Source organism: Lepus europaeus, chromosome 13 (genome assembly GCF_033115175.1).
Source record: "Lepus europaeus isolate LE1 chromosome 13, mLepTim1.pri, whole genome shotgun sequence".
Lineage (NCBI taxonomy): Eukaryota > Metazoa > Chordata > Mammalia > Lagomorpha > Leporidae > Lepus > Lepus europaeus.
The window spans coordinates 82,425,977-82,450,814 of NC_084839.1; the positions used below are offsets into that span (position 1 = coordinate 82,425,977).

At 47.4% G+C, this 24,838-nt stretch overlaps 1 protein-coding gene and 1 pseudogene across 1 annotated transcript in view; one reads left to right on the forward strand and one right to left on the reverse strand.

Moving 5' to 3' along the window:
• EIF2AK3 (eukaryotic translation initiation factor 2 alpha kinase 3) overlaps positions 1 to 23,182 on the reverse strand; it is a 77,007-nt gene extending 53,825 nt beyond the window's left edge. The window contains exons 1-2 of the mRNA XM_062209829.1: positions 22,863 to 23,182; positions 8,997 to 9,126 (exon numbers count right to left, since the gene is read on the reverse strand). Coding sequence (XP_062065813.1) covers positions 8,997 to 9,126; positions 22,863 to 23,167 — 435 coding nt within the window. The 5' untranslated portion in view covers positions 23,168 to 23,182. The remainder of the gene's footprint in view (positions 1 to 8,996; positions 9,127 to 22,862) is intronic.
• On the forward strand, positions 3,424 to 4,869 carry LOC133772223 (poly(rC)-binding protein 2-like; annotated as a pseudogene).
• Positions 23,183 to 24,838: the final 1,656 nt, after the last annotated feature.

Genomic DNA, 24,838 nt, shown 5'->3' on the forward strand with positions numbered 1-24,838 from the left:
AGTGAAGTGTGATCCAAAGGCCATCCAGAGACCCCAAAGGGGGGGAAAAAAAACTATGCCATATGTTACAAAACAGAATTTTAAGATGGTCAGTGAGGAGCCACAGTCCAGTCTCCTTAGTGCTTTTTCAAGGTTGAATCTGCACATAAATTTCCAGAGGAAAGCAAATCAGATTTCACCTCAGGGGGTCTTTCTGAAAATTAAAAATAAAATGCTTAGCTATTATTAAGTGTCAAAAATGTTAGGCTTAGAACCCAGGCACATCTGTTAGAGCTAGCAGAGCGAACTTCAGATCCATCACTTGTTCTCTCACACACATGCAACCTAGCACACCCACACTCCCACACACATATATGGTTTTCTATCATTTTTTTAAAAAATCTTATTTGAAAGGCAGAGTTGGGGTTGGGTGGAGGAGAGGAGGAGACACACACACACACACACACACAATCTTCCATCCAGCTTGTTCACTCCTCAAATGGCCTCAACTGCCAGAGCTAGGCCAGGCCAAAGCCAAGAGCTTCTTCCAGGTCTCTCATGTGGGTGTGGGGACCCAAAGGACTTAAGCCATTCTCTGCTACTTTCCTAGGCACATTAGCAGGGAGCTCAACCGGAAGTGGAACAGCCGGGACTGAAACCGGCACTCATACGGAATGCCCGAGTGGTAGGCAGTAGCTTAAGCTACTGTGCCACAGTGCTGGTCCCATCAATATTCTTTTGAGGGAGTTTGTAACTACCTTGCCAATAGGAGACAGTGTCAAAACAGACCTGTGTTGCAAGGAACCCAATCTTCCTGTGGCACATGTGATTCCTGGAGTCACAACAATCTAGAGATTCAGTCCAATCTCATAATTTTACATCAAAGAAAATAAAGCTCTCTGCGCTACATAACTGAGCAAGTTAATAGAAGAATCATGACTAGCAGCTCCTGGCCCTCCCTCCACACTACTGCCTATCCCAAAAAGCGCTTGTGCTGCCTTTATATTATTCCAGCAATCATCCGTGAGAACCATAATCTGTCATTACACTGTCAAGTCTTGTATATTCCAGCTTCTCCTCCATAGATCTATATGTAAGTTTAATAAATGCTGCACAGAGAATACAACTTCCTGTGGTTTTCTGAGTTTAAACTGTTTCATTTTCAAACTACTCTTGATGAAAGCTTAAAGAAGCTGACATTCTACTGTAGGAATCCCCAGATGGAGCCATGTGTCTATCTTTGGTCACGTGGGATGCACCTGCTCTATATATCTCCCTGCCAGCTCTTTCTGCCTCTTTCCTGCACTGCCCTTCCCAACCAAACACTGCATTTTAGAGAAAACTCACAAAATTAACTCTTATGAAGAAGGTTAGGGACCTTCATAGAATTTTGGACGAGATGACTTTAAAAGGTATTACTACTACTCGATGCATCCAACTCAGGGCATTTCAAAGAGCATTTTTTGAACTTCTTTTTTTGTGGTACTTTGTCCAACGTTTGAACATAACTTTCAGAGGCTGTGTAGTGCACACGTCACTGAACAGATCATTAAAACTCATAATATATTCCTCTCTCCTTGCTAATATGTTTATAATCTCACAAATATTCATGAAATTTCTATCATAGACTAGGCCAACAACTCTCAAAGGGTGGTCTGCAGACTCTCCCAGTGGTGTGGAAGGTCAAATAGTTTTGATAATCAGGTGTTATCTGCCTTTCCATCGTGCTGTTATTTGCACTGCTGCTGTGAAAGCAATGCTGGTTAGAACTGCTGGTGCCTTAGCAGGAATAAAGCACCAAACGAGTAGTCACTGTATGCTTCGCTGTCACAAACAGCAACAGAAAATAGATAGTTGCCCTTTTTTTAAAAAAAATAAAAAATATTTATTTATTTGAAAGAGTTAGAGGGAGAGAGACAGAGACAGAGAGAGCGCCAGAGAGATCTTCCATCTGCTGGTTCACTGCCCAGATGGCTACAACACCAGGGGATGAGCCAGGCTGAAGCCAGGAACCAGATGCTTCTTTCAGGTCTCCCGTGCTGGTAGCACCCAAGCACTTGGGCCATCCTCCTCTGTTCTCCCAGGCAAAGCTGGATTGGAAGTGAAGCCGGTGGGTCTCAAATCAGCATCCATATGGGATGGCAGCATTGCAGTACTGCTTTACCTGCTATGCCACAAAGCTGGCCCTGATAATTGCCCTTAAGAATGTCCTTGGGGGCCAGTGCTGTGGTGCAGTAGGTTAATCCTCCTCCTGCAGTGCTGGCATACCATATGGGTGCCAGTTCTAGTCCCAACTGCTCCTCTTCTGATCCAGCTCTCTGCTATGGCCTGGGAAAGCACTAGACGATGGCCCAAGCACTTGGGCCCCTGCACCCACATGGGAGACCCGGAAGAAGCTCCTGGCTTCGTATTGGCACAGCTCCAGCCATTGTGGCTATTTGGGGAGTGAACCAGAGGATGGAAGACTTTTCTCTCTGTCTCTCCCTCTCACTGCCTGTAACTCTACCTCTCAAATAAATAAATAAAGAATCTTAAAAAAAAAAGTCTTTGATGATGAGCAATAAAAATGATTAATTTTATTAAATCTTGACCCTGGGTACCCATCTCTTTACTACTCTGCATGACTAATGAGGTTTCGAGTGTAGTTCTCCTCCACATACTGAAGAACGTCTTAAGGAAAAACACTTGTGGGACTGAATTCAGAGCTCAATGAGCTGCCTTGTTCAGAGCTCTATTTTCACTTGAAAATCAACTGAGAAAAGCTATGGTTAGGAGACTTGGGTATCGGCAGACGAACAAAATGGACCTCATACTCCAAAGAAAACTGACAGTATTTGTGGTAAGATTCAGGGTTTCAGGTGAAAGTTAGAATACTGGGAAACTTTGATCTGCCAGTGCAAGCTTGATAACTTCCCAGGACTCAAAAGATTTTTCTGGTGAGTTCAGAGGTAATAACAACAGATTTGACTGTTCTGATAGTTGATAAAGAAATACATCAACATTTGGAAGATCTATGGGACCCAGCAGACCAATATTTTCTAAATGATGTTAGAAATCACAAAGCATAAAAGGCAAATCAGAACAATGGATGCTAAGGCAACTAAGTAGAAAATGTAAACTGTATAATTTCGGATTCCATGGTGTGATTAACCTTTAAGAATCTTCCACTTGTTTCTGTGTGGTACCAAATACAATGACCATGTCCCAGACCAGCAGAGGCAGCAGCTAGAGCAGTCTGTGCCCTCCACCCGCACCAGGGTCTCTTCCCCCTTCCTCCTCTTCTGTCTCCCCCTTTCCTCTCCCTTGTCTTCCTGTCCCCTGTTGTCCACCCCCCCACAGGCCTCATGTACTTCTCCTTCACCCTACTTCCCCTTTCCCCTTAGCCACCTCCTCGCGCCTGCAGTTTTGGCTTCACCCCGTCAGTGACCACAGACTTGACCGTTCAAAGTCCAGCTCCCAAGAACACTGCACGACATGGACACCGGTGTGATTGAAGGTGGATTACACGTCACTCTCACCATCCGGCTACTTATGCATGGCAAAGAAAGTGTTGGTATCAATAGAAATAAAGGGAGAATCTGATAAGAAGATGCACCAGGAGAGTGGTGCACGTATCAACATCTCAGAGGGGAACTGTCCTGAGAGAATTCTCACTTTGGCTGGACCCACTAATGCCATCTTCAACACATTTGCTACGATCATCGACAAACTGGAAGAGGACATCAGCAGCTCTATGACCAATAGCACAGCTGCCTGTAGATCTCCGGATACTGTGAGGCTGGTGGTTCCTGCTAGTCAGTGTTGCTTGCTCATTGGAAAAGGTGGTTGCAAGATCAAGGAAATACGAGAGGGGCTGGGGCTGTGGTGTAGCGGGTAAAACTGCCGCCTGAAGTGCTGGCATCCCATATAGGCCCCAGTTCCAGACCCAGTTGCTCCACTTCTGATCCAGCTCTTTGCTATGGCCTGGGAGAGCAGTAGAAGATGGCCCAAGTCCTTGGGACCCTGCAACCGCATGGGAAGACCCGGAGGAAGCTTCTGGCTCCTGGCTTCAGATTGGTGCAGCTCCGGTCGTTGTTGCCAATTTGGGAGTGAACCATCGGATGGAAGCTCTCTCTCTCTCTCCGCCTCTCTCTATGTAACTCTGACTTTCAAATAAACAAATAAATCTTAAAAAAAAAAAAAAAAAACACAAGAGAGTACAGAGGCTCAGGTGTAGGGGATTTGTTCCTTAACTCAACTGAGCAGGCCATCACTATTGCTGGCATTCCGCCCTCCATCACTGAGTGTGTCAAACAAATCCAGGTGGTCATGTTGGAGTACCCCCAAAGGGCGTGACCATCCTGTACTGGCCCAAGCTGTCCAGTTCTTCAGTCATCTTTGCAGGTGGTCAGAACAGGTACAACATGGGCAGTGAGCTTTCCCCACACCACCCAGTCCATGTGCCTCAACCCTGACCTGGAGGGACCACCTTTAGAGGCCTATACCATTCAAGGACAGTATGCCATTCCACAGCCAGATTTGACCAAGCTGCACCAGTTGGCAATGCAACAGTTTCATTTTCCCTTCATACATGGCAATACTGGATTCAGTGGCATTGAATCCAGCTCTTCAAAGGTGAAAGGGTATTGGGCAGGTCTGGATGCATCTGCCCAGGCTACTCATGAACTTACCATTCCAAATGATTTGATTGGCTACATAAATGGGCATTAAAGAGTCAAAATCAATGAGATCGGTCAGATGTCTGAGGCGCAGATCAAAATTGCGAACCCAGAAGAAGGATCTACTGATAGGCAGGTAACTATCACCAGATCTGTTGCCAGCATTAACCTGGCTCAATACTTAATCAATGTCAGGTTTTCCTTGGAGACAGGTGGCATGGGGAGCAGCTAGACCACTGCAGGCTCACCCATAATCCCTTTCTGCTGTTCACCACCCATAATTCATCTGTGTAATTTCTGAACAGTCAGCTATCCAGGTTTTAAATAGTCTAAATTTTTAGTTTCTACACACTTCATCATCCACTCATGATTTTTTTAATTAAAAGTATTTTAATTTCTTTCTTTGTTCAGCTGTTAATGCTGAGATCCATATTTAGTTTTATAAGCTTCTCGGTTTTTTTTTCTTTTCGGTTTATTTTTGGCTCATGAATTTTTCTGTTTGTCATGGAAATGTAAGAGTGGAATATTAATTCATTTCAGTTTATCTCCATAATGTCAGAAATTTTCAAAAAAAATTAAAAGATGGACTGGAGCTTTTTCTTTGTGAACAGAAAAAAAACTAACAAAAAAAAAAAAACCACAATTATTTGAACAGATTAGTAAAATCCTTGCCTTCTCTAACTATATACATGTGGCTGGAGTTCCTCCTCCATATAATTTAATCAAAACAACAATGCAAAAATTTTAATGAAGAATCAGATCTAAAAACCCAATTGTCGGGGCACTGTGTAGGAGGGCACTGTGTAGGTACTTCTTCTCAAGCATTGTGGCGCAGTGGGTTAAAGTCCCAGCCTGCAGCCCAGCTGGCATCCCATATGGGCGCCGGTTCAAGTCCCGGCTGCTCCTCTTCCGATCCAGCTCTCTGCTATGGCCTGGGAAAGCAGTAGAAGATGGCCCAAGTCCTTGGGCCCCTGCACCTGCGTGGGAGACCCGGGAGAAGCTCCTGGTTCCTGGCTTTGGATCAGCTCAGCTCCAGCTGTTGTGGTCATTTGGGGAGTGAACCAGCAGATGGAAGACCACTCTCCCTCTCTCTCAAATAAATAAAATAATTCTTTTAAAAAAATTGTCTTCTAGTAAACTAGGAATTAAAAGAGATTTACAAATATGTGAAACAGTGCCACTTTTCTCATTACATTTTCTTGTGGTGGAAAATGTACTTTATTCTACATATGAATACATCATTTATGTTAACTGTGCAATGGGTTAATCTTTCTAATTGATTAACGCCAAAGTCTTTTGAAAACCCATTTTAATTTTTAATCTAAGATAAATATAACCCAACTGGGAAAAAGCTCTTTGGAGCCCTCAATAATTTTTTCAAGAGTATAAAAGGGTCCTGAGACCAAAGAGTGTGAAGCCCGCTGTACTACATGAACTGCCCAGCCCGATTATAAGAGATACATACAAGATGGGGCAAAAGGTTCCCAGGTAGGCAGAAGGTGGCTCAGTAAGCAAGCCTGGGCTCGAGCCCAGCTTTATCAGACACTGGGCCTGTAACTTTAAGCAAGTAATTTCGGAGCTTCAGTTGTCTCTTCTACAAAATGGGACCAAGATACCAACTCCAGGAGGACTATTAATGAGAATTACACCATGTCGAAGGCTCATCAGGTACACATTCACATGGCAATGCTGTAGGAACAACGTTGTGTGCTCTCAAATAACAGCCCCAAGAACTTGGGGCAGCAGTCAAATCTGGGGAAGCTATCATGTGATCATCCCTGGTTCAATGCCTTTCTTTTTTCTCTAAAGTAGAAAATTAAAATCTAGATAATGAAAAGATGTCTCAGGCTTCTCTTCCTACATGGAAAAATTGCCAATGTGCTTTTCATTGGTTGCTGTAAAGGTGCACCAGGAACTTTTGGAATATACTTGCTATTCAACATTTCAAAGGATCTAGGTTTGGGAGTGGGCGGGAAGGAAGACACTTAAAACAAAAGATCCCGGCCACGCGGCGCCATGGCTTAACAGGCTAATCCTCCGCCTTGCGGTGCCGGCACACTGGGTTCTAGTCCCGGTTGGGGTGCCGGATTCTGTCCTGGTTGCGCCTCTCCCAGTCCAGCTCTCTGCTGTGGCCCAGGAAGGCAGTGGAGGATGGCCCAAGTGCTTGGGCCCTGCACCCGCATGGGAGACCGGGAGAAGCGCCTGGCTCCTGGCTTTGGATGCACGATGCGCTGGCCGATGTACCGGCCGCAGCGGCCATTGGAGGGTGAACCAATGGCAAAAAGGAAGACCTTTCTCTCTGTCTCTCTCTCACTATCCACTCTGCCTGTCAAAAAAAAAAAAAAAAAAATCCCTAATAAACCACAGAAAGCAGTAACAACTAGGGACAGGAAAAAAAAGCTGAACTATAGATTAAAACTCACATAGCTAATGTAACTTATTTTTAAGAAAACCTTTGAGTATGACTAGCTACTTATCACTTAAACACACGCAACAGCACTTGGGTTATTACAGCTATTTGCATTCTACTATGTGAAACCATGCAACTTATCCCTTGGTTTTTGTAAATGTTTCCATTTGCAAACACACCCATGCTTTGCACTGCTACAACACACTGTAACATTACCTCAGATGTAAGCAGCTTACAATCTTCTCATTTTGCTGATCATCGTTTATGTCTAGTTTAAAAATAAAGCAAAACGTGCATACCCAAGCATAATCCCAGCAGAACACAAATAAACACATTTAGCTGGTATCACACCTAATTCAAAATTTTAATGTAATCTACAACCAAGTTGCTATTTGAATTCACAATAGAACAGAATGTCATTCTTCTCAAATGATATTTTCAGTATACTCTCTGATAGGAGGTACTTTGGTGGGGTACTTTGAAAGTCTAATCAGGGCTTAGTATACAAGGAATGCAGAGATTGGGCACCTGCCCGGGGGCACCAGCACAGGGCTCCAGTTGGCCTTGCTGGACAGCGTAGGGAAGTCTGTCATCGCAGATGGGTCACCAGTAGCTGCCTCCCATCAGAAGTTCCGTCACCACTTCTCAGGTCATTTCCAAGCCCCTCATGTTAGATTTCTTTTTCAAATTTAATTCTAGCCAGGAAGCTTTTTAAAGGGAAAGACTGATGGCAGAAAAATGACTACTCTAGGGAGTGTCCTATAGGACCAATTTGGTATGGCCGAGGGCTGACAGCATTCTGGAAAGGAGGTGACTGCTTCAACGCTAGCAGTCACAACTTGAAAAATGGACTGACTTTAATAGAAGAGTCAAGATGCAGGAAAGGCCAGACTTACTCCATCGAAGTCAGTACTCAAGGAGTCAAGGTGGAAGTGTGATACAGTGGTTAAGTAGATCCTTGAGGGGGCCCATGTAGGGGGCCTGGTTTGAGTCCCAGCTCTATGCTTCCCATCCAGCTACCCGCTGACCCAGTCCCCAGGAGGTAGCAGATGACGTACTTGGGACCTTGCCACCCACACAGGACACACAGAGTTCTGGGCTCCTGCCTTCAATCTGGCCTGGCCCTGGCTGTCATGGGCATTTGGGGAATGAACCAGCAGATGAAAGATCTCTGTCTGTCTCTGCCTTCCAAATAAAATGAACAAAACACACAGCTGCAAGCGAAGATTTAATCCTTCTGTCCTGCCCCGACCTCATCAAGGTAGACAGTGTCCTCACTTTATTGATTAGGACATTGAAGCTCTGAGGAGCTAAGTCACATGTTCACTTGACGTCACGTGCCAGAGTAGTTTTGGAAGCAAAGCTCGTTCCCCTCTACCATTCTAGATCTCAGAATTACTAAGCACAATTTCTTTTTCTTTACAAATAATCAGATTTATCTAGAATTACATTCCAGGAAATTTCAGATGAATTATGCTGATAACTCGGATGTACCATTGAGGGAAAATGTAGGGAATATTAATGTATGAGATGTTATGGCATGGATTTCTAACAAGTAAAATAAAATGAAGTTTTCATTTCTATTTGTCTTATTTCTCCTAGGGGGCCTGGTGAAAATAAGAATAAGAAATGATTGTGTTATACCTCAGGTACTACACTATATTGATACAACAGCTACTATTCCTCAGTTACTAATTTATACGATTTACTTAGTAAATGCTCAAAAAATCCTAAGAAAAAGGTGCTATTATGCATGCTATTTCATAGAGGGGGAATTATAGAATAGAAAAGTTATTATTTGTCCCAAGGGGACACAGCTTGTAACAGGCAAGCAGAACTGAAACCCAGACACTGGGTCCTGAGACCAAGCTTTATATGCAAATACATATTATTAACATCAGCAATTTCGCATTATGTTTCCCGGTCAATGTTTAAGAACAAATTCTTACCTCTGGTTTGCTGAGGCTGGATGAAACCAAGGCACCAGATCCCACATCTAAATCCCATTGCTTTTTGCCATGATTCTCAGGATCCAAGGCAGCAATTCTTCCATCTAAAGTGCTGATAATTACTAATGATCTGTAAGTTGAGAAATGAAAAGGACAGGATTAGGGGTGGACCTTTGGTACAGTGGTACAGTGGATACCTGGGACACTTGCAATCAATCCTGGTTGAGTCCCAGCTCCTCCACTTCCAACCCTATCCTGCCAATGTGCACAATGGGAGGCAACAGATGATGGCCCAAGTGCCACGCATGTGGGAGACCCAGAATGCATTCCAGGCTCCTGGCTTTGACCCGGCCCAGCCCTGGTTTGTTGCAGGCATATGGGAAGTGAAATAGTGGATGGAAAATCACCATCTTTCTACCTTCCAAATAAAATGGAAACAAACAAAAATTCAGAAAAAAAGTCAAAATAGGAAACTTTTAAAATATGAATAAAACAAAATTGAAAAACTTCCTAAGATACTGGGTACAATATTCCATACACTCCAGAGAACAGCAGCCCCTGCCAGGCCTCTACTGCTAGGAGAGACGGGACGGGGAGGTGCCTTCCCCACAAAAGGTACAGTCTGGCCACTGCTGTTTTTAGGGCAGGACAGTTTCAATTCGCCCATTTTCTGTTTATGTCACTTCCTGGTGGTCTCCGTTCTGCACTCTAATCCCCAGGAGGAACATGGCATCCCTTGCACGGTCCTCTTCTACCCTCCCCGCCTCCTGAAAGCCTCCCCTGAAATACGGGCTTCCCGAACATTCACCAAGCTTCTTGCCCTCGCAGAAACCGGGCGTTCCAGGCAGATTGCTTCAGCACAGGTGCAACGAGAATGGTTTCCCCCAGCCCCTGACAATGGCGCCTGGGAAAGCTGTGCTCCTCGTATCTCGTGGCCTTTTCTAGACGATTTTCTCCCTCTCCTCTCCGAAATTCTTCAGGGTCAGACTGTTCCATTCATTATCCCTCCTGCTGGTGGTCTCCTGATCCTTAGGTCAGTAGCCTCTTTCCTGGAAGGTTTAAGCTACGAGTTTACGGTCACAGCCTAACATACTTTTGCCTCAGTTCTTTGGGTTTTCATTCCATGCCTACCTTGCTTCAGCCACTCCTGTTGTCAGATCCTAGACCTTTGTATTACCAATCACTACAACCCCTCACCCAGCTGAAATTTCAAATATCACCCCAGCAGCCTGCTCCACTCTTTCCAGTCTGCTTCCTCTACTTCCCTACTTCCTCTACTTCCTCTGACCCCACCAGAACCAAGAAGCCATTGACCCTAGGACCTTCACTACCATCACACCCTCCCTTCTTTCTTATCCAGTTGAAATGCCAGTCTTTCATCTTAGGCACTACCGTGCTTATACCCTCAACTTCCTATCCCCTCTCTCCCACGTCACACTGGACGGGCAGAACTCTGGCCCTGGTGAGATTCCTCTTCCTCCTCTCTCAGTCCCGCATCCATGCAGTGGAAAGCAGCTGGAGACAAACGAAACCATGTTGACTGATCTCACTTTAGCTCACACCCACAATCGACCTACACTGTCACAACCCGCTCCTAGTCTACCCACTACCCCAGACCTGCTTCATCCTTTCGTTTTCTCTATCCTCAGACTTTTGAGAGCAGCTCTTCCAGGCTCACACAACCCAGTGTCTGTGATTCCCGTTCCCTTTGATGGAAACAGAAGTCATCAAAAGAGCTTGTTCCCACCATCATGGCTCCCCACTCACAAGCCCTGGACCCGAGAATTCCACCATCCCCCCATGGGTATCGGAGCACTGTCCATGCTGCCACCCACTACCTCCACTTAAGCCAACATGCACCCTCCTCATGCACACCGAGGGCCTGCTCTAGCAAACGCCGCTGTGCGCTCCCACATCCAGGTCAGCTCTTCTCTACCGGAGAACTTCCCTCAGCATTTGCCACAGATGGAGTGTCTGTGTCTCCCCCACGTGTGGAAACCTAATCCCATGGTGAGAGTATTAGGAGGTGGGGCCTTTGAGAGGCCGAGAGGCCATGAGGTCATGAGAGAGGAGCCCTCCTGAATGGATTCATGCCCTTATAAAAGTGGCCCCCCAAATCCCTTTGCCCCTTCTACCACGCGAGGATACAGGGGATGCTACCTGTGTGGAACGGGCCCTCACCAGACGCTCAATCTGCTGGCGCCTTGATCTTCGACTCTCAGCCTCTAGAACCATGAAGAATACATTTCTGTTGTTTAGAGGCCACTCAGGCTATGGTATTCTGTTACAGCACACTAACACAACATTGAAACTTGTTAGTATTTCCTCCAACTTAAACACCAAATCAGGGGCCGGCACTGTGGCATAGTAGGTTAAGCCTCTGCCTGTGGTGCTGGCATCCCATATGGGTGCCAGTTCGGTCCCGGCTGCTCCTCTTTCAATCCACCTCTCTGCTATGGGCTGGGAAAGCAGTGGAAGATGGCCCAAGTGCGTGGGCCCCTGTACCCACGTGGGAGACCTGGAAGAAGCTCCTGGCTGCGGATTGGCCCAGCTCCATTGCGGCCATTTGGGGAGTGAACCAGCGGATGAAAGACCTTTTTCACTGCCTCTCCCTTTCTCTGTCTGTAACTGCCTGTCAAATAAACAAATAAATAAAATCTTTAAAAAAAAAAAAAGACTAAACAAAATGAACACTTCTCTCCTAGTTTCCAATCTATTTGCTGCCCCTTTGTAATATAACTCCTTTTTTTAAACAAAATATTTTATTATTTATTTGAAAAGCAGAGTGACAGGGACAGAGAGAGGGAGAGAGGAGGAGAGGGAGAGAAGAAGAGACAAAGAGAGGGAGAGAGAGAGAGGAGAGAGAAAGGGAGGGAGAGGGAGAGAGAGGGAGACAGAGGGAGACAGAGGGAGAGAGAGAGAGATCTTTCATCTACTGGTTCACTCCTCAAATGACTGCAACAGCCAGGACTGTGCCAGGTCAAAGCCAGGAACCCGTAATTCCAATTTGGATGCAGAGGCCTAAGTACTAGGTCTTTTTCTGCTGCTTTCCCAGGCACATTAGCAGGGAGCTGGATCAAAGTGGAGCAGCTGGGACTCAAGCCTGAGCCCATATGGGATGCCAGCTTCGCAGGCAGCAGGTTAACCTGATACATCACAAAGCCGGTCCCCCAACACAACTCCTTGAAAAGAGTTCTTTCGTCCTCTATGTCTCCAAATCCTCTCCTTCCCTCTGTCTTGAACCATTTCTAACCAAGTGTTAGCCACTACTGAACCGTATGCCTCACTGAAAGGGTTCTTCTAAGAGTCACCAATAACCTTCATATTGATTAATCTTGTGGTCAGAAGCACCCAAACACCAACTTCCCCTGTCACCATGAAACACTTACGTAGCTTGCAGAACACCATGCTCTTCTAATTTTTTTTTAAAACTTGGTTCTGTGCTATTCTCTCTCAGTTTCATCTTCTGGTCCTTCTTTATCTTTCCTCTTTCTTAAAATAGTCTCTACTCACACACAATTTTTTTGGGTGATCTCATCTAGTCTCGTAGCTCTAAACTGTCAACTATATGCTGGTAACTCCCAAATTTCTTTCCCTGGCCCCAAGCTTCCCAGTGAATAATAAGCATATCTAACAGCCTACGAGATTTCCATCTCTAACAGGCTTCTCAAAGTTCACACACCCCAAATCAATACTCCCAGACAACTCTCCCAGTTCTTCACACATGTCAGGTACTACTTTGCAGGTACTACTGGTCTCTGCCTGGGATACACTCCTTCCCCCACCCCAGCCACCTCCCTAAATATAGCAGGTTCTCCATAAATATTTTGTTAAATAGAAGAAAGAACTGTACAGCTCCTGTAGGCCTATTTGTCTGCTTTAAATCCACAAATTCATGTAGAGTTGTGTTTCTGGTTAGGATTCTAAGATACAACTCTATCTCTTCTATTTCACTTGATGTACAATGTACACAAATTCAAAGTAATACACTAGTTGACCAAGATAAATAAGTTCAAGTAAACACATCTGAAACCTTTCAAAGAACAATTTATCAAATATGTAAAATCAATCATTTAGTTTCCAAACTACACCTGAATCCTCATTTTAAACTTCTCAAGTAGTAACTATTACTCTAATTTGTGAAAATAAAGATTTAGCCAGACTGCAAATCCTAGTAATTTTAGATAGCAAACCAGAAGAAAGGGAACAATCCAATTCCCCTCCCTATCCAATATTCCTCTGCTTTCCAAAGAAATCTATGTGAGAATTACAAAAGAAGGATACTCTGAATAGGAAAATTATCTTAGGGGTGGGCATTTGGCCTAGCAGTTAAGATGCCGGCATCCCATATCAAGGCCCCTGGGCTCCGTACCTACCTCTGGCTCCATGCCTACCTCTGGCTCCTGAACTCTAGCTTCTTGCTAATGCAGACTCTGGGTAGCAGCAGTGGTGGCTGAAGTAACTGGGTTCCTGCTACCCGTGTGGGAGACCTGGATTGAGTTCCTGGCTCAGGCTCTTGGCTTTGTCCCTGGCCTACCCCCCCGCCCCAGCCCAGCCCCAACCACTGCAGGCATTAGAGGAACACAACAGGCATATGAGAGTGCTCCCTTATCTTTCAGCCTCTCAAAAAAATATCAAAAACAAATTTTTTTAAAGAAATTATTTATTTGAGAGTTAGAGGGAGACAGAGAGAGAGCTCTGCATCATCAGCAGGACCTATGTATTACCTACTTCTCGCTCACAACCTGTCCCTATCTCTCCCTCCCTTAACTGCATTCCCATCCACCCATCACCTAACAACACTCCAACTCACCTGCTCCCTCAACCTCTACATCTGCACGATGGCCATTCAGTCTGCAGTTTTCAGAGTTTCTTTTGAATAGTTTTCTTCTTCATTACCACTGGGCTGGCCCCAGAACGGATTCTGCCTTCTCATCAAGGCAATTTACAAGGCTTTCTGACATACCCTCCTGTGTCAGCTTTCTTTCTCCTTTGCTCTTCAACAGTTTTGTTTCTTTAAGAGATCTGGTGGAGGAGGGCCTTGTGGCACACAGCAGGTTAACCCACTGCTTGTGATGCCCGCATCCCATATCTGAGTGCCTGATTCAAGTCCTAGCTCCTCCACTTCTGACCCAGAGTCCAGCTAATGAGACTAAGAGGCAGCAGAACTCGGGCCAAGTACTTGGGTCCCTGGCACCCATGTGGAAAACTGGATGGAGTTCTTGACTCCTGGTTTTGGCCTGGCCTAGCCCCAGCCATTGTGGGCATTTGGGGAGTGAACCAGAAGATGGAAGCTCTCTCTTCAATATTTCTTTCTCTTTCTCTGCCTTTCAAATAAATAAATCTTTAAAAGAGAGTGAGAGAATCTGAAGGTAAACTTTGAAGCTCTCAGCCGGTGCCCACTCAAGAAAGGCCACCTGCTTGCTGTGACACATAAAGCCTTTCACCATCTAGCTTCAGTGAACTTTCCTCATCTCATTCCCTGCCTCTTCTGCCAGCTCAGTCCCCTATCCCTGCCACAGCACCAACACACACACACACACACACACACGTTCATTTCTATTTTGTCCATGTCTTAGATTATTTCATGAAGATGGTTTATAATGAATTCCCCATCTTTAAAGGAAAGGCTTAATGCCTCAAAATACTTAGGATTGCTGGGGAGAAATAATTAGAATTAATAAATAAGGTCTGATATAATTGTAGCTCAAAGCAAAGCAATTTGACTTTCTAATTAACTTTCTCCAACTTGTCATTCTAACAGAGCCTTCCCCCCTGCGCCAATGCCCCAGGTGAAGGAAGTGAAGCAGGTGGGTGACAGGAGAGCTCCACATGTATTAAATGTCCAGCTGAAAAGCCCTTCACTCAGCCCAACTTCCAAAGCGACCACCGCAGCTGAGGGGATGGTCAAGTAGGGTCAGCAACATTGCAGGCAAAAGTGTAAATTTCTTGTTAGAGATGCCACCTGCCTTTACCTGGCCAGCTCTCCTCCCAGGCCAGCCAAGTAATGAAAGTCAACAGAGTGCCTTCCCCTAGGAGGTTCACACCTCCCTTAGGATATACCCCATGTGAAGAGATTGATAGGTCTGGGCCTCTGAATTTACAAGGCCTAAAGCCCACCAGATTGTTATCAAGCCCCTTCTATCAGGTTCTATTTGCCTCTCAATCAGAAAACTTAATTGTAGCTTAGACAGCACCTTTCTAAGCTCCTCTAATAATGACTCTGTCCTTTGTTCTAGGCCCTGTCTAGTGCACTTGGGCCTTATTCCTTTGTAATCAGAACCTCTACTCTACCACCAATGGCTCTACTCCCAACATGTGTGAACTGATGGTCCTCTTCCCCACTTAATGCTGTATAATTGTTCAAACCTGGTTAATGCCACTCTTAGGATCATTGGTTACTATCCTCACTCTGTCTTTTATGACCTTGTCTAAATATGATCAGAGTCGGGGAACTTGGAAGGCTTCCATAGCCTTGGCAACTCATGACGAGAGCCTAGGATGGTTACTGGCGCCATAAACTAGAGTGTCAATTTGTTGGGTCAACAACAGGAGCCACTGTGCACTTGCTCCTCATGTGGGATCTCTGTCCTTAATGTGCTGTACATTGTGATTTAATGCTATAACTAGTACTCAAACAGTATGTTTCACTTTGTGTTTCTATGTGGGTGCAAACTGTTGAAATCTTTATACTAAATTGATCTTCTGTATATAAAGAGAATTGAAAATGAATCTTGATGCAAATGGAAGGGGAGAGGGAGCGGGAGAGGGGAGGGTTGCGGGTGGGAGGGAAGTTATGGGGGGGGGGGGAAGCCATTGTAATCCATAAGCTGTACACTGGAAATTTATATTCATTAAATAAAAGTTAAAAAAAAAAAAATGTCCAGCTTCCATTAGGTTTTGGATCTAACCTCTGCAGAGCCACAGGAGCCCTGGCCTAGGATCTGCTGCTCTGTGCTCACTGTACAACGCCCCTGTGCCTTCACTCGCTCACTTCTGCTGCCCATGGTCCCTGACGCTTTTCACATTCATGACTTGCCCACCTGATGCTTCTATACTTGTCACTCTTATTTTTTTTTTAACGCACCACAGGCAGAGGCTTAACCTATCATGCCATAGTGCCTGCCCCTACTTGTCACTCTTGTACTACTTTTATGTCACTTGTTAATCCTTGAATACAATTATCTTCCTGTCCAACTTGGAGCTTCTGAAGGAAAAGACATGTTTCTACACAACAGAGCCTAAACCTTAATAAAAAACAATGTGTTTGTTGAGTAAATAAATCCTGGTGAGGGCAGACATACACTCCACATTAAATGAAAAAGGACGGGCCAGTGCTGTGGTGCAGCGGGTTAATGCCCTGGTGGGTTAAGCATGGGCATCCCACATGGGCGCTAGTTCGAGACCCAGGGGCTCCTCTTCCGATCCAGCTCTCTGCTGTGGCCTGGGAAAGCAGTAGAAGATGGCCCAAGTCCTTGGACCCCTGCACCCACGTGGGAGACCCGGAAGAAGCTCCTGGCTCTTGGCTTCGGATCAGCACAGCTTCAGCTGTTGCCGCCAATTGGGGAGTGAACCATCGGAAGGAAGACCTCTCTTTCTCTCTCTCTCTGTCTCTCCTCTCTCTGCGTAACTCTTTGAAATAAAGAAAGAAAGAAAAGAAAAGAAAAAGGAGGCTGGAAAAGATATGACTTGCCTGAGGTCATGCACCAGATTTGAATAGGAGAGGGAATTTAGTTTTCCTAATTCTATCATTTTGTCAAATTTAAGTTTGCATAAGTGGCAACTACTATATTACTATAATGTGCAGCTTTTTATGCTTTCCAGAAATCTCACCAAGATGTCCTTTATCCTGTAATTGCTCTGAGGAGGTCCTCAACTTGGCAGAACTGACCTTGTGCCACCATGAATACATTATTCTTGCTTGAGCTGTCCTAAGTTGGCCAGAACGTCTGGCTACTTACAGGCTGTTTATCAGATTCTGAGAAGTGCGGGCTAAATTCCTTCATAAAGTCATTCTAACAGAGCCCCCCCCCCCCCCCCCCCGTGCCAATGCCCCAGGTGAAGGAAGAGAAGCAGGTGACAGGAGAGCTCCACATGTATGAAACAGGGTTTACTCTCAGAACTGCTTATTTTCAAGTTTCCCATTCCTTCCATAGCTGGCAATAATCTCCCTAAGCTAAAAATTTGACTTGGCTGCCTTGAGTTGGAGTAACCAACAATCCTCTCCTCCAACATATGCCCTTGCTAAAGGAAGCACACGTTCTCATTTAAAAACAAACTAAACTAATTGGACTTGACTTCCTAGTCCTCACCTACTAAGTAAATCTCCAAATAAGCCTCCTTTCTTTAAACGTATCACAAGACTAGCTATGCCCCAAACCAAAACAAATATAATATCAAAAATCGTTAGTTATACTCTAACACTCTGACATATCAGCTAGACCCTAAAGAAATACAATCTCAGTTTTCAACGTTGTAGTTAACGTAAGAGCAAGAGACAGCCTTTTCCTGCTAGATTAAAATATTTTTGGGGGCCAGCACTGTAGCATAACGGGTTAAGCTGCTGCCTGCAGTGCCGGCATCCCCTTTGGGCACTGGTTTGAGACCCAACTGCTCCACTTCCAGCTCTCTGCTATGGCCTGGGAAAGCAGAAGATGGCCCAGGTCCTTGGGCCCCTGCACCCATGTGGGAGAGCTGGAAGAAGCTCCTGGCTCCTGGCTTCAGATCGGCGCAGCTCCGGCCGTTGTGGCCAATTGGGGAGTGAACCAGCGGATGGAAGCCTCTCTCTCTCTCTCTCTCTGCCTCTCCTTCTCTCTCTGTGTAACTTTGACTTTCAAATAAATAAATCTTTAAAAAAAAAAAAAATTTTTGGAAGCACTTTATCTTATCCAATATTCTAAATCAAAATGATTACTGACAAATAGAACATGGTTTGAAAAAAAAAACAGATATAGTCTCATCCCCTCATATTTAACTCTGTAGCTTTCTTCTCTCTCTCTCTCTCTCTTTTTTTTTTTTTTTTTTTTTTTGACAGGCGAGTTAGACAGTGTGAGAGAGAGAGAGACAGAAAGAAAGGTCTCCCTTCCGTTGGTTCACCCCCCAAATGCCCGCCATGGCCAGCGCTGCGCCGTTCCAAAGCCAGGAGCCAGGTGCCTCCTCCTGATCTCCCATGCAGGTACAGGGCCCAAGCACCTGGGCCATCCTCCACTGCCTTCCTGGGCCACAGCAGAGAGCTGGACTGGAAGAGGAGCAACCAGGAACTGGTGCCCCAACCGGGACTAGAACCCGGGGTGCTGGCACTGCAGGTGGAGGATTAGCCTAGTGAGCCACAGCACCGGCCCTAACTCTTTGTATTTTAAAACAGTTTGCAATAAAGATGTATATGCAGCTTCTCTCTCCCAACAGAGAAAAGGAAATGGCGTTGCCAGCAATACTGAGGGAATGAAGAGCCTCGCTGAACTTACAGCTCAGAGCAACTGACAGGCAGGTCCTCTCTAGGGGACTGAGCTAAGCTCCAACAGAAAGCACGGCCGCCTGTCTGTCACACAGCATATCCAGCGTCCAGAAACCGATGAAGATAAAGACAATTGTAACAGGAACAACCAGCCATGACTTGCCCGAAGCACATGGGTATTTTATAAAGATCATGGGAAAACAGAATTAAAAGATTATTTGGGGGCAAAAAAATGTTTAAAGCCACACATACCAGGAGTCTTCAGAAAAGCTCATGGAAAACGCCTATCACAGGAGTGGACGTTTGGCCCAGCAGACACTGGCATATCTGGCTGGATTTGAGACCTGACTCCCACTCCTGACTCCAGTTTCTCATCAGTGCAGATGCTGGAAGGCTCTAATAGCTGGGTCCCTGCCACCCACACGGGAGGCCTGGACTGCATTCCTGACTCATGGCTTCGCAAGCAGCCCAGCCACAGTGGGCATTTGAGAGGTGAACCGGCAGATGGGAGCTCGCTCTCTCTGAAATAAAAAAATAAAATTTAAATATGTGTATTATAAAAAACTATGCAGGGGGCCCGGTGTAGTAGGGTAAGCCTCCACCTGCAGCACTGGTATCTCATATGGGCATTGGTTGTACACATCCCGGCTGCTCCACTTCCCATCCAGCTCTCTGCTGTGGCCTGGGAAAGCAGTAGAAGATGGTCCAAGTGCTTGGGCCCCTGCACCCACGTGGGAGACCCGGAAGAAGCTCCTGGCTCCTGATCAGCCCAACTCCGGCCACTGCGGCCATTTGGGGAGTGAATCAGCAATGGAAGAGCTTTCTCTCCACCTCTCCCTCTCTCTGTCTGTAATTCTACCTCTCAAACAGATAATTTAAAAAACAAAAAAACGAAACAAAACAAAAAAACTGTGCACAGATTTCAATATGTTCTGCACCAAAATTAATTTATCTTTCAGGTCAATTTTTCCATAATATTTTTGAAGTACTCTTGGATGTTTATTTTAGCTAATGACCTGCTGTGAACGCTATGTGTTAAATGTGATTTTTAGTTAAGGGTCTAGGGTAGGGAAAGTAGACAGTGATGGGACTAGATGACTGAGCTCCTTTTCAACACTGTCTTTTGAGATGCTATACTCAGATCATACTACGGGTCCTAGCAGTTAAAAAAACTGGCAAAGGTATCCATCAATCTGAAAATCTGAGGATGTACCTTTATTTCATATCAGACCAGTGTTGAAAGAATAGAGAGGAAAAACAATAAAAACACCTTACACTGCAAAGTATTTTCATGTTATCTCAATCCAAAAAACTCAGTTCCAGATGCAGAAACTGAAGGAGCACCAGAGACAAATGTCAGACTTGGCAATACTTCTGTCAGAGAGGGAGTAGAGACAGAGGAAAAAAGAACATATATTTTGCAAATCAGTGTGACAGTCAAAACTAGTTCTTTACAAGATCTGAAATTGTCAGGATGTTCTCAATACGAAGATGTCCACCCCACCGTAAGAACCCCAATTTGTGATTTGCTATTTGTTTTGAAGTCAGAAAACTGTTAACATACATTATGCCTACATCCATTCAACACAACAGTAAGGTGAGATTGAGCCTTTCTCCCTAACTTTCTGCAGTGACATCCCATTTAAATTTCAATTAAGTGTAATATTTAACAGAAGAAACACAAACAAGACTGCTAACCTGATAGTTCACTTTAGCTATTTTTCCCCCAGGGAGGAAAAATTGGCTTATTCACTCATTCCCAAGCTTGAGATACAGAGTTTTTAGAATGAAACCATTGGAGACTTGAACATTTCATAGAGAGCAGAAAAAAAATAAAAATAAAAAGTCAACCAGTGAGTCTCATCTTGCTTCTTAAGCACCAAAAGACAACACACAAAAATAAACATCTTAGTTTGCCACCTCCCTCTGTTACAGTTTTGCAAGGGGCCTCCTTCCTCACAGCTGTTTGTACTAAACGCTTGGTTAATTCAGATCTCCTCCCCTAATTCTCCTTCTTAAAACAAACAGGATATTGGTCTATTATTATGGAACTGGTAGTCTCTGGGTTTTGGCTTTTTTTTTTTTTTTAAGAGTACTTGGAAAAACTTTACTAAACTTCGTATATTTCTTTCCAAGATTTCGCAAACATTCCCCACTATCTTAAGTTGACACACCATCAGGCAGACCCCTTCCCTATATATACCACATTCGATCTCAAAGATCACTTTCTCTGTTCCAGGCAGAATTCTTCTGTTTTCACTCCTGATTCTGAGAAAGAAGTGCCCCCTCCCCCCTCCAACCGCCTGCTAAGTAGATCTTCTCCAACCGCCTGCACCTCCTGATCGATTCCTTTCATCTTCAACTTGTCTGGGCAAGCTGTTTCTCTCAGTCTATGAAGATCAGAGGTCCTACCATTGGCTTTCAGCATGAGGGAAGGGGGAGAGGAGCAGGGAGGGCGACTCAGGAACCTCCTGCAGGCCTCTTCTCTGCCGCTTCACTTCCTCAAGTGTGTTCAGCACCAGATCTTTCATTCTTCCCAGCGCGCATCCTCTCTCTCCCACCTGACCTGCTGCACCGTATTTGCTAACTCGTCTTCCTCCCTAAAAGGTCAGGCATGTCCTGAGGTTTTCTCGCGAGCCTCCTCTCTCACAACTTCAACTGTTCACCCTGGCCTATCCACCTGCTTACCAGACCGCCGCCCTCCGGTGACCTGCGAGTCCCTCTCTCCCACCCCAAATCCCTGACCTTTCCTCCGCAGCTCTCCTCACCTCTCGATTTCCCTACGTGTGCTTTCATGGCACCGCCACAATCTTTGGAGCTGCCAAAACCAGAAGGAAGCAAGACACCTGCCAGGAACCAAGCATTTCGCCTGAAGCATCCCTCAAATCCGTCAGCTCAGTTCTACACCTCTCATCACTAAACCTCTCATCTGAACGGCTAGAATACCCTCCCCTTCCGCTTCCCTTACCTCAAGCTTTTGGCCCATGCCAATGCCAGAACTATCCCTTAAGCATACCTTTCATCGGGTGTGGCGTGCAAAACACTCCACATTTCTCAAACCTGAATGGGCATGTGAATCGCAGAATGATCTTATTGCAAAGCCACTCAGATGCACACAGAGAAAAAGCGTTCTCTAGACAAAACCGGCAGCCTCTGAGCCTCCTGCCGCTTGCTCAAGTCCCCACCACCTCACCACCCATTCCTTCTGCCACAGCCTTTTCTTGGCCTCTCACCTCCCTCACCCCAGTGTCCCACCCAGTGTGCTCCGTGTGCTGCCATCACAGGTCTCCTCGCTGGGTCCTCCGGGACACACAGCACGCTGCTGCCTGCACCTCTAACCCTGGGCCATTGTGGGCAGCAGTAAGTACCCGCTGAAAAGTGGCTTTGCCGTCTACCCCAAACAAAACGCCTTGCTACCCTAATGTATTTGGAGCAGGTGCTTCAGACATTTCTTTCAGATAAACAAAAGGCACTTCGGCAGGGGAACTGATTCATTAGTGAGCTGGGGAAAACTGTTCAAAGTTGTCACTTAGAAATGTCTGTAATATTCAAAGGGTGCCTAGTGAATTGTGGTACATTTCCTACTTACAGTAGTTTCAAGGTAATGTAGATCAAGATTCTGATAGCTAATTGAAAAGTTAGTCTAACTTATTATGATCCAGTAATTCCTACCTCATGGGCTTACAGTGCTTTCTAATCCAGACTCCAGCCCTCCCTGATGCTCCTTGCGTGGGTCCAGTTGCTCAGTGAAGGCATCACTTTGTCTTGCCGTGCTGCGATTGGCTGCCTGCAAAAACGCTTCCCCGTCAACCCGCCCGTCGCTGGTGCCTACATTTGGAAGAGTGCTTTACAACACGCACCTCCAAGGCTCGTTTCTCAGGCTCCGAAACCATGCTACCTTTACACTGGGTGTTTACATAGGAAGGTCTTCATGTCGACCTTCAAGACCCTAGGGGTGTGGTCCAGGGCCCTGCTCACTGAACCAGCATCCCCAAGGGGAATGTGACGCAGGGGGTCGGCAGCTCTCCGTTAGAGAACCGCCGACCTCAGCCCTCGGCCGGGGGCAGACGGAGTCGTCGGAACGAAGACCAAACAGCTGTCACACCGGGCGATCCGCGCGAGGAAATCACAGGGCGGGAAAGGTTTCCGCGAGGACGGATAAACCCAAATAACCGCGAGAGGCACCGAGCGGCTCCGGACCCGCGCCTGCATTCCCCGAGCATCCCTCCCTCCCAGGCCGGCGAGGGCCCGGCGCCGAGCGGGTGTCCGGCCGCGGGTGGGAAGGCGGCGCGGCCCGGCGCTGTGCAGGGAGGCGCCCACCGCTGACCCCGGGTCTCGGGCGCCCACCCCGGCCCCCGGCCCCCCCGGCGCCATCGTCAACAAGCCCCTCCCGCGGGTCGGCGGGCGCTCACCTGCCGGGCGACCGCAGCTCGGCCTCGGCCTCGGGTTCCGGCCCCCGCGACTCCGGCTCGCCCGCCGCTGCGGGGAGCGCCTCGGCGTCCTCCACCGTCACCTCCGCCGCGGCCACGGTCCCGGCCGCCGGCGCTCGCGCGGCCGACGTGGGGGCGGCCGCGGCCCCCAGGCCGAACGCCGCCTCCGCCCTCGGCGCCGGGAGGTCGCGGGCGCGCGCCGCGGCCCGGGTCCCCGCGCTCAGGGCCAGCAGCAGCGGCAGCAGCAGCGCCCGCACCAGCGACCCCGGGCGGCTGGCGCGCTCCATCAGCGGCCCGCCGCGCGCGCGGGCATGGAGGCGCAGCCGCCGGCGCCCGCCTCTCGGAGCCCCCGATCCGGGCGAGAGCGTGCTGGGGTCCGCACTGCCGCCCCGACGGCCTGGACAGCCAGCCGCGTCTCCCCGGCCACGTCTCAGCTCAGCCTCTGCCACCACCGCCTGAGTGACAGCCTCCCTCTGACATCGCCCATTGAGCAAACTTTCCGCGCTTCTGCCCTCCGATTGGCTGCGGCTCCTGCCAATCCGGGGCCCCCGAGCTGGTCCTTTCGGAGAAAACAGGCTTGCCCCGGTTGTCAACATGGAGCTTACCAACCAAATCATACTTTCATCCCTCCAGTCCAGGCCCTCTTCCGGACGCAGTTACCAATGAGTAAAGCCCCTCCCCATACCTCCTTATCTCATTGGTGAGCCTCCAAGGTCCCGGAATGCCTTCCCTGGAGCGGATTGGCCACCCTGGCTGTTGGTCTCGCCCCTCAGAACGAGGCGCTGGCGAAGGCTTGAAAATCATTGGCGGAGGTGGATGTCCCTCAAACGTCTGCGCTAACTGCGTCCTGATTGGTTGGAAGCGGCACTTAATACGTGGCGGATTCTGACTGTGAAGCGCGCTGTCCCTAGAGAAAGGGAGAGTGGGAGGCGAGTCCCTGGTGATGGGGAGGCGGCCGGCGTTAAAGGAGCTGCCGCAGTGGCTGCTAGGCAGTCTAGGTGGAAAAGCAGGAAAGACAGGCGACCGAGCAAGTCGTGATCCCTAGAGGTGGCTGGAAAGGGTAGAACGGCGCGGGAAGCCGGGCTGCTCGCGGCCGCGGCGCAGTGACCAGCACAGCGGACGCCCCTGAAGAGCTCGGGCCGGGCAGTTACGTCATGTGTCCCGGACCACGCAGCCCGCGGGCAGCAGAGCGGCTCTGCACCGCCCTGTCCCTCGAGACTGCGGAGTGGACGCGAGCTGGCACGTGGGCGAAGGCGTCTGACCCTCTCTGACAGTCGCTAGGCACACCTGCAGGTGTTTGGTGAGAAGTCGGCATCCTGCGGCGATGCCCGAAACCAAGGGGAGCGGAAGTCTGTTACCGCTCAAGACTGGGAAGCGGGCCGGTGTGGAGCCCAGCGGGCAAGACGCCGGTACCTGGGGTCCACAGCTGGCTCCGGCTCCCCGCTGATGCGGACCTTGTGTGGCAGCAGCAGTCACGGGTCCTGCCACCCAGGCTTCAGCCTGGCCCAGCCCCCTTGGTTAGGGACATTTAGGAGTAAACCAGTGAACGGGAGCTTACTGGATCTTTGTCTCTCGAATAAATTAGTTAAAACAATTAAAAAAAAAAAAAACCTGTGAAGATTTTAAAGATGTTGTCAATTTTTGATTCCTTGATTATTCCCATCTGCATAAGCAGGTGCTCTTAATTTCTCCCAGACAAAAACAAAACAAAACTCTCTGCCCACCCCCACTCCACCCTCAACCCCCCCCCCCCCCCACACACACATCTCTTTGGTTTCTGTTCAGCAAAGCTCAACAGAGGTGGAAACTCTTTAGTTCCTCTTCTCCAAATCGGGCACACTACAGCTGGCATTTGTACCCCCGACTCCAGAGGCCACCCTTGCTAAATTCAGCTGAGGAGTCACAGCCTTCATCTCAGCCATGCTGGGCCCTCGGAACTCAGTCTTTCCTGAGCCATA